Source organism: Ursus arctos, unplaced genomic scaffold (assembly GCF_023065955.2).
Source record: "Ursus arctos isolate Adak ecotype North America unplaced genomic scaffold, UrsArc2.0 scaffold_10, whole genome shotgun sequence".
NCBI lineage: Eukaryota > Metazoa > Chordata > Mammalia > Carnivora > Ursidae > Ursus > Ursus arctos.
In genome coordinates, this window is record NW_026622764.1 from 29,440,631 (window position 1) to 29,450,677 (window position 10,047).

Below are 10,047 nucleotides of genomic sequence, written 5' to 3' on the forward strand. Positions count from 1 at the left end.
CTTCGAAGGCGCCATGGGAGGAGGCCGCGTCCTCCACCCGCAGGGGAACGCGCCCCCAAGTCACTCCTTGGGCGCACCCAAGTTCTCCCGTCGCCACGGCCGCTCATTTCCTTCTACCTTGAGGTCTGTCAACCAATGAGTTTGCCTCTTCACCCATAAAAGCAACTATCCGTGACAGTTCTATGGCTGGAGAGTGAGGTGAGTGTTTTGCTTCTCGGGCTTTTTCGAGGCTACTAGTAAACGTCAACAGTATCTGCCCCTCCGTCCCTCCACATTCTCTTGAGAACTTTCAGCAACACAACAACCGACTAGGGCAGCGCCACAGCTCCAGTGTTTACAGAGGCCAGTTCCGGAGGCGACCGGGCCGAGGCGGCCACGCACTCTTCTACTGCCCGGGCTGGGGAGCCGGGAAGTTTACGTCCTCCTTCCAGGCGGGGTCAGCAGGGGAGAGGGCGCCGTGACTGCGGCTCCGAAGGAAGCTCGTCTCCCGAAGCGGCCCGTCCCAGGCCCTATCCATTTTGGAAGGGAAGAAAGTTGGGCGGGAGCGGGACGGGTTCGAGCGCGGGCCCGGCGAGCTGGAGGTGGGGCGACTGGGGAGTCGGGTCCCCCCCGACGCGCGCGAGCCGGGGTGGAGCCAGGAGCCGGGCGCGGCGTCAGCGTTTAGGATGCAAATCGATTCCCCGCTCCGCCGTCCCCCCCTCCTCCCCGCCCGGGGGAGCAAGGCTTCGCCGCTCCGCAGCCGCCCACGCCTCCTGCGCGCAGCGGCGCCGGAGCGGGCGTCTCTACTTAAGGCGCGCGCCGGCCAAGGCCCGGCACTCGCCTGGAGCGCGCGGGTGAGGCGGGCCGAGCGCACCGGGGTTCTCGGGGGCGCACAGCAGCGCGCTCGCACTGCTGGGCTCTGCGCGGCTTGCGGCGGCGGCGGCCGGAGCGCAGGGCTGAGCCAGCGTCCGGGAAAGGCGGCGGCGGCTTCGGCGCGCGGCTCCTCTCCCTGCCACCAGCCCAGACCGGCCACCTCTTTGCCATGGCTCTGGCGGACAGCACACGTGGATTACCCAACGGGGGCGGCGGCGGAGGTGGCAGCGGCTCCTCGTCCTCCTCGGCGGAGCCGCCGCTCTTCCCCGATATCGTGGAGCTGAACGTGGGGGGCCAGGTGTATGTGACCCGGCGCTGCACGGTGGTGTCGGTGCCCGACTCGCTGCTCTGGCGCATGTTCACGCAGCAGCAGCCGCAGGAGCTGGCCCGGGACAGCAAAGGCCGCTTCTTTCTGGACCGAGACGGCTTCCTGTTCCGCTACATCCTGGATTACCTGCGGGACTTGCAGCTCGTGCTGCCCGACTATTTCCCCGAGCGCAGCCGGCTGCAGCGCGAGGCCGAGTACTTCGAGCTGCCCGAGCTCGTGCGCCGCCTCGGGGCGCCCCAGCAGCCCGGCCCCGGGCCGCCGCCGCCGCACTCGCGGCGCGGGGTGCAGAAGGAGGGCTCGCTGGGTGACGAGCTGCTGCCGCTCGGCTACGCCGAGCCCGAGCAGCAAGAGGGCTCGTCGGCTGGGGCGCCGTCGCCCACGCTGGAGCTGGCTAGCCGCAGCCCGTCCGGGGGTGCGGCGGGCCCGCTGCTCACGCCGTCCCAGTCGTTGGACGGCAGCCGGCGCTCGGGCTACATCACCATCGGCTACCGCGGCTCCTACACTATCGGGCGGGACGCGCAGGCGGACGCCAAGTTCCGGCGAGTGGCACGCATCACCGTGTGCGGCAAGACGTCGCTGGCCAAGGAGGTGTTCGGTGACACCCTGAATGAGAGCCGGGACCCGGACCGGCCTCCCGAGCGCTACACTTCGCGCTATTACCTCAAGTTCAACTTCCTGGAGCAGGCCTTCGACAAGCTGTCCGAGTCGGGCTTCCACATGGTGGCGTGCAGTTCCACGGGCACCTGCGCCTTCGCCAGCAGCACCGACCAGAGCGAGGACAAGATCTGGACCAGCTACACGGAGTACGTCTTCTGCAGGGAGTGAGCTCCCCAGACCCCCTCGCGACTCCAGCGCTCCCAGCCCCCTTCCTTCCTGCCAAGGAGAGGATTATAGATCTCCCCTCCCACCCCACGCCTTTCCATTCCCCTGTCTCCCACCTTTAGTAGCTGGGCCAGGCCCACTCACCCCCCACTTGAGAACCTGCAGCCGCAAATCTCGGCTTCTTCGTCTTCTTTGGACCCCGCTAACGGAGAGAGCCCAGATGTACCCCCCTCCAGTGCTTCCTCTGCCCCCTGACTCAAACCACCCCTCCCCTGGATTGTCCTTCAGTCTGGATCTCATGAGGAAAGTGTGGCCACAAAGTCACCAAGTACCTGGGGATGGGAGAATTGTTCAGAACCTGATGGGACCCTGTCCAGTGTGTAGAAGATTCCTTGAAATCCCCAGCCCTTTTGACTCATTCGCGGCTTAAGAGATCAGAATGAGAATACTGTCTGGGAATAGTTAATGTTTTAAAAGGGCCATTACTTAGCCTTTTGACCCTCTTGAAAGGTAGAGTTTTAGGGGGCTGGATGGAAGACTCTGGACCTGGAATTAGGATCCCGTGGAGGCAGTTCAGTGACTACAAATGAATAAAGTTTTGACAAGTTATAGGTAGAAGTAGGACAAGAATCTAGTGCTGGCACAATGAAGGATCGTATCTTTTCCGTGCACCACGAAAGGACTGCGCCTGTGGCTTAAACTTGTCGAAAGTTACCCTCGTGCGTAAGGAGGCATCCTTTCTCCTTGGCTCCAGCACCTGATGCCTAGTTCGACTGGTCGACATGGCCGCCGTTCTTGGAGAGAGGGAGCAAGAGTGCTGACGCCGACAAGGGCGAGACAGCCCAGGTCACCAAGCACTGCGGGAAGTCGCCTGGCAGTGACTGTGAACGGAGCTGGGTAGTAATGCACGTTGTGGGTATTAGGAAGGCCCGTATTCTTGCAGTGAATGGCAGTAGGACCTTAGCTCGTAAGACTTGGGGGGTGGGATGGGGAGGGAGGAAGGAGGGGTGAAGGGGGGTGGGAAGGGAGGAGCAGACATTCATTTATTATTTGAAAGTTGCAAGTTTGTGCCATCCGTTTGAGTACACGCACATTTAAAAAATAGTACACAAAAACATGGAAAGCATTTTATAAAGATTAATAACTGATCTACTCTTATCTGGCAGTTTATTGAACTAACTGTTTTGAGTCCTAAACTTAGAAGTTGCTGATACTTACATAACCTAACCAAAGAGTTACCCAGTAGTTTTTGAACTTGTTTATTTTTTTTGAACTTTATTTTCTTGTTGATTATAAATCCTGATTTAAAGATCTATTAACGAGCAAAATCTGTTTGATTTTGGTTACTTAAACTTAAGGTCTCTTCTTAAAAATCCTTAGTTTCTTCAAGCCCAGCCAATGTTGACTTTTGGGCAAACCCCGAAAACCTGAAAATGCCACTTCTTTCCTGCAGATTGTTTGAAATTAAGGTGGACTCTTTTTGGGTGACAGCTGCAGAGAGAGAGAAGCACCAAGGGCTGCCTGTCTGTAGATAGCTATACAATGAAATGTTTTTAAACGAAGGCAAAAAAGTACTTACAAGTGGGCTGAGCAATAAAATAGTGTTTTAGGTAAATGCAAGAGAAACAGAAGGAGACCCGGTTGCCTTATACCTTTACTCTAACACAGAATAAATTCCCAGTGCATATCCTATCTACACCTTAGGTGAAGCGAAGTGAATCCTTGTCTTTCATGCTGTGAGGCTCCTTTGGATATTCTGGGATGACGGAGAAGCCTTTCCTTTTTCATTAGTTTCAGCAGTTTCTCTGAAGTATGTTTTTAAAGATTTTGTAAGAGTCGTTTTCAGTGTTCAAATCAGTGCTATTTTTTCTTCTTTTTAAAAATGAATCTTGTACTGTATCTTACTATGTCCATAACAGATACTAAGAATTGGAACAGTTTTATTCTTAGACTCATGTGATTCAATCTGTATATACCATATATAAACATTTTACACGAATCATTTAGTTTTTTAATTCATTTACTAATGCTAAAAAATTTCCTGTATTTACCCCCGGTAACGTGCATCAGATAGTGTATATACTAAAGCAACATGTTTTCATGAGTTTCTTAGATCCTTGTCTCTGGGGACACTGGGTTAGGAAAAAATACATGATTATAAATCTGAGTTTGCTCCATACTTTTTTCCTTGGCTATTAGTTATGTATAGTAATAATTTAACTGTCCACTTAAAATCAAGGTACCTGTATTTTTACCCCACAAATTCTTTTTTTTTTTTTTTTTTAGTTGGTAAACAGAAAGATTGGAGGTCTTTTCATTGGAGTTACATTTTTAGAAAGGTAAAGTTAACTTTATGTATAAAGATTGTAATTGTAAGGGAAATGGAAGCAGAACTCCTGGAAGTTGTGTTTGCTTATATGTTGGGTGTGTTCTCAGAGTAGGTAGCGCAACAGAACTTATCTCTGTTTCAAGCCTGAAATGATTTAGCAAAGTTGCTTTCTGGACAAAAGAGTCACAGAAATTTCTCCACCTTATAGGGTGTTCTGTTAGGTCGTGTGACGAAAAGCACATGCTTGAGAACATCTTAGGACAGATCAAAGCCACTGACAGATGGCAAGACTCTGGGATTCTGATTTCCCTGTTAAATCTGCACAACTCTGGGAGTCATGGGAAACTGCTAAAGTTTTGTTTGTGCCACTCAAGTCTTATGAATTTTATCTTGTAAAACTTTGAGTTGAACAACTATTCCACTTCTTTGGGCATATAGATCTCACTTCCCCACACACCCTGACTGCCCTGCAGTGCTCCCCTACCCCTTTCATTATGTCAAAGACTGGGAATTTAAATGGTTAGAGACCGTAAACTGACTTCTTTTCCTAGGGATGACTGTCCCCTCAAAGGCTGGCATTCGAAAAAGGAAAATATTTTACTTTTAGCTCAAAGTAAAGGCTGGGTAGGAAACACATTCTGCACTGGGTGGATAATGTCACAGTGGCTGGGTGACTCAGCGTGGGCGCTTTTCGGTTCCTTCTCTTCGGTGTGCTGTGGGCCACAGACGGACCCTTAGTGGTCTACAAAGGGGGCTGGAGTGTTGATTGTCACCTCTGAGCTTGGATGGGTTATCGAGGGTCCGTACGGGTAAGCCCTCTAAAGATAACCATTCAATAACCTGGGAGAATGTCGTAAATTAGTAATTAGGACTGCACGAAGCTGACCCAGTGTAGCGTGCATTTACCTATGTCATGGCTTTAATGACCGTTTGGTTCGTAAGGACAAATGAGTGACATGAGATTTAATAAATTTCATTAAAAAAAAAAAAGAATTGTTGACGGTGGTTAAAAACACAGGTACTACGTTCAGTGCTTTTGCACCAGGTGTTGGACAAGTCGCCTATTTTTTTAATACACGTACACCATGAACCATATTCAGTCTCATTTTTCAAATTGTATGTTGTGAAAAATATTCCTTGGAGGTGTGAGACTTAGAAAATTTTTTTCCCTTTCAGTACTGTTTTTGTTCTTGTGTTTCTTTTTGGTGGTGGTGGTGGGGTTTTTTTGTTTTTTGTTTTTTTGGGGTTTTTTTGGCATTGATTGCAAAGTGAAAAGTTGTAATACTAGCTAAAATTTTCTTCTCTTTCAAACCAGATCCATATATGGGGCCTGTTGCTTCTCTGAGGAAATGCATAATTTGAATTCTCAGACAAAAATGGGTGACTGGCAATGCTCATAACATATTCCAATTTTTATTGGAATTTTCCATGGAATGTTATTACATTGAAGCCATGTAAGGTGAATCTTTGGTAATTTTTTACTTTTTAAATTATGGTAAATTCTAATATTCAAAACATTTTGTACTCCACATGAAAAATGCTAAATTACAGTGCAAGTATTTAGAAAAGTATTGACTGGAGGGGTTAAATTCTGTACGAACTTCTTTTATAGTCTGAATCATAAGTACTTTACTCAATTGACTTAAATTTCTAATATAGTAAACTGAATATTTTTTATTGTAAACTTAGAGTAAATCCTTTGGAATTTCTTTTGTTTTTTCCTTATGATAACTCATTTAAAAACTGAATTAGTTTTCTTAGATGACCTAAGTCTGTCTCTTGAGAATAAATAAAATACTCTTGGGTTTTCAGTGGCTGTGGTACCGGATATAGGGTTTCCTAGAGCCAGAAACAAGTTATGTTGAAGTTAACTTTTCTTTGTCATAATTTTGGACAATAAAAATCTTAAAGATCTTTGAATTTGAAGATTTAGATTCTCTACTGGGGCCCTTGAAACTTAGGTGGAAGAAATCCAAGCAGACTATTTACATTAGAATTTAATCTTGTGTGGTAGGAAGATGAATAGTTGACCAAGAATTCTTGTCACCTTATACATTTTGTGGTTTTTTTCCCCCCTAGGCCAAGTTTTTTGTATTTTAAATGTATTTTGAGGTATGTGAACATTAATTGTAATGTAAACTATTATACAACTGTCTTTGTGACTTTATAGGCAGGTGAATTTTGCCATTACTATTGAATACGAATGATGATAATTCATTTGTGACCACTCACACATCATCAGTGACATTTAATGACAAAAGTTTTAAGACGTCCATTGAGGATGTTAATTTTGAAGACATAAATTATATGTTATTTACATTTTCCCCTATATCCGAAAAACTCATCTCTGCCAACCAATGTAAGATTCCCACAGAGCTCTCTGGGATTATGCAATTGTTGAAAACATTATATGCTAAATGATACTTATCACTGAGCCATTTTCTCAAAATAGAAGGGGAAAGGAAAAAATCATAACAGTTATCAGACTTTTCTAATGAAACAGAAAGCCAAGAAAAAAAAATCTCTATTTTAAAAAAGACAGTTCAGATGTGCCCAAACTTTAAGTGAGAATTTCTTCAACCATCTGAATGCTCTAGAGATTTTCGTTCTCCCTGTTCACAACCAGTTGTATAATAGACCTACTCGATACTGTTTTCCTCCCTGTGTGTGAAGTAATGAATCATTGATTATTGACTTGTTATGTATTCTATTAAACACTAAAGAATAAAACATTCACTCCTTTAATTATTCCTTTTGGCTCCTGGGTATGGATTGGCTTGAACACTGGTCTGATTTCATTTAAGGGGTTAAGTACTGGGAATGAAAGCTTTCCAAGTTGTTGTGGGGCTGAGGATGAGCGTGACGCCATCAGAAGACCTCCTCACTGTGTAATTGGCCAGCTTGTCCAGGAGTGAACAGGCTCTTCCCCCAGAGTTTATTGTCAAGAATGCCTATTGTCAAGGTGGATTGGTACTCAGTGTAGAGGAAGAGTCCTTCACATTTTCTTCGACCTCAGTCTTAGCAGCATATGCAAATTGTTTTGAACATGGGGAGTGAAGGTAGAGATGCCTTTTAAAGTTTGTAGGGGGGGGCCTGGGTGGCTCAGTCTGTTAAGCAGCTGACTCCTGATCTCAGCTCCGGTCATGATCTTTGCATCCTGAGATCAAGCCCTGTGTTGGGATCTACACTGGGTATGGAGTCTGCTTAAGATTCTCTCTCTCTCTCTCTCTCTCTGCCCCTCCCTGGCTCGCACTTGCACACTCTCTCTCTTGCTCTCAAAAATAAAAAAATAAGTAAAAGAGTTCCTAGGGAAAAGAAATAGAAACTTTGAGACATGCCTTAATTGAAAGTACAATTCATGAAGATAAATTTCCAAAGAGTGTTGGGAGAGGATCTGCATTTTTATGATAGGGTCTCTTTCCTGCATCCTCTCCATCATTGGTGACTCTCCTCTTGAAAGAAAGCACAGCGCCTTCCAGACTGAGAAACCAGCCACGCTGCAGGCAGTGGCAGCCGCCTGGTCTGCTAGGCTGTGGCACCGGAAGCCAGGAGTGGCGCGTGGAGAGTGAGCCAGGCTTCGCCCTTCCTCTTTGCTTTTGCCTTTACTTCCTCTAGATAGCTTTTGTTTTGAAAGTGTGTGTGTTTTATGTACAAATACATAAACAATTCGGTTTTTGAAAAGTTTATGTGAAAAATTTAAGCAATAGAATTTTTGTGTATAATAACAAGTCAATCTCCCTCCTCCAGTAACCCCTGGAGGGTTTTTCCCCCCAGGGCGCACCACTGGTGTGTTTTTACAGAGATATTCTATTTTTAATAAATATATATGTTCCTCCCTTTTTTATAGTCAGTGGGAATTATACCGATCCCGTGCCCTGCTTTCTTCTTTGAACCACACATTCTGGAGCGCTTGCAGTGCATGGGTGGACGTGTAGCAATGATCTCCCTTATTTTACTTGATAGTTACGTGATATTGTGCATGACGGGTCATTGTCGAGATGTGCTGTCATTTATTTCACCAGTCCTTTCTTAGTGGGCATTTAAGTTTTCAGGTTTTTTATTTCTACTCCAAAGAGTGCTGTGTTGAACATCTTTTCACTTATATGCAAATATATGAGGCTTTTTTTTTGTATGAAGTGATGCCAAGAGAGAAATCACCTGTAGGCACTATTTTCTTCTGTAGAGGCCACAGAAATGGTCGGATTCACTGGGAGCTCTCAAGGGAATGGGGATATTGGTGGGTGGAGTCACTCTAGAATCATTAGATAGACACGTATGACGTTTTATGTGGCTTTCAGACTGAGGACAAGTCCTCCCTTCCATGTCCTCCATTTTTTCTATTTCTGAAGGTCATCCTTGTTCCATTTTTATTCTAGGGGTTTTTTTTCCCCACCATGAATTTTGGCTAACAGTTGTTTTTTAGGAATATAGTATAGAAAGAGGAGCCACAATGTCATAATGTATTCTCTGGGGAGAGTTGGAAAAGGATGGGAAGCTATAGAATAAATATGGGGCTTTCCTGGAATATCAGTTGGACTAACAGAAATGTGTATCTGTGAGTTGGGAAATTAAGTCATTTAACTGACAGGTAATTTACCAAAAAATCTGTTTCATTTTATGGAAAAAATGATAAGTTTACAAGAACTTCAAAGACAGAACCTTAAACATTAAAGATGTTCTGAACTTAAAAAAAAAAAAAGATATTCTGAACTTGTAGAATCTTAGGGACAGTTCACCTTCCGCTGTCATTAACAACTTGGTGCTAGGGTTGAGAACTTCTGCCGGTATATGCTGGGCTTGTTTCTTGATGAGTAGTTTAGAGAAAATGGTAACCTCTTTTTTTTTTTTTTTAAAGATTTTATTTATTCATTTGAGAGAGAGAGAGTGCGTGCGCACACAAGTGGGGGAGGGGCAGAGGGAGAAGCCGACTCCTTGCTGAACCAGGAGCCTGATGTGGGGCTCCATCCCAGTACCTGGAGATCACGACCTGAACCAAAGGGAGACACTTAACCATCTGAGAGCCACCCAGGTGCCCAAAATGTTAACCTCTTAAGTTCTCAGGTGTATTCTGCTCATATAAGAAGTTTCAAGGTCAGTGTCCCTTTGGGGCCAAAATGTACCTCTTTTTTCCAATCACAGATCCCCCTAAGTGTGGCCTATGGGGCGAGGTAGAAAGGCATTCAGGGACTACTTTAGGCCATTAATTCTTAGCTTGGCTGCTGCAACTTTTCCCCATGTACAGCCATCCAGCATTCATTCATTTATTCCAGATCTCTTGAGTACCCACTATGTGCCAGACTGTGCCAATATGATGAGTAATGTGCCGGAATGAGTGAGCACTGAGCATTAGAAGGGAGCCAAATAATAACAAAATAGCTTGAAGGTGCAGTGCTAGGATAGTCTGAGTAATTGCTGGAGAAAGAAAGGGGGTACCTGACTCAGCCTTAGGCTTCCTGGAGGAGGAGGTGCCAGAACGGAAGCTTAAAGGTAAAAAAGAGAAAGGGAAGGGGCCTTCTAAGCACAGGGCCAGCTTTGGGAGGAAAGACCTGAACACAGTGAAAACCAGAACCTCCTGGGGAAAAAAAAAAAGCCCTCTGCCCCCATAAAGCAAAAACAAAAACACAACCAGCCAACCAACAAAAAGCTGGAGTTTAGTGAGAGCCAGATCAGGGTGAACCTCATATACTGTGTTAAAAGATAGAGATGTTGGTTAATT

General features: G+C 46.0%; 1 protein-coding gene across 1 annotated transcript; it reads left to right on the plus strand.

The window, feature by feature from the left end:
- The first annotated feature begins 750 nt into the window (after positions 1-750).
- KCTD12 (potassium channel tetramerization domain containing 12) lies at positions 751-7,076 on the plus strand. The gene has a single exon (XM_026493428.4). The coding sequence runs from the start codon at positions 1,022-1,024 to the stop codon at positions 2,003-2,005; it is 984 nt and encodes a 327-aa protein (XP_026349213.1). The 5' UTR covers positions 751-1,021; the 3' UTR covers positions 2,006-7,076.
- Positions 7,077-10,047: the final 2,971 nt, after the last annotated feature.

Excerpts from the sequence above, each read along its gene's own strand:
- KCTD12 (XM_026493428.4), top strand. The coding sequence starts at position 1,022 with ATGGCTCTGGCGGACAGCACACGTGGATTACCCAACGGGGGCGGCGGC.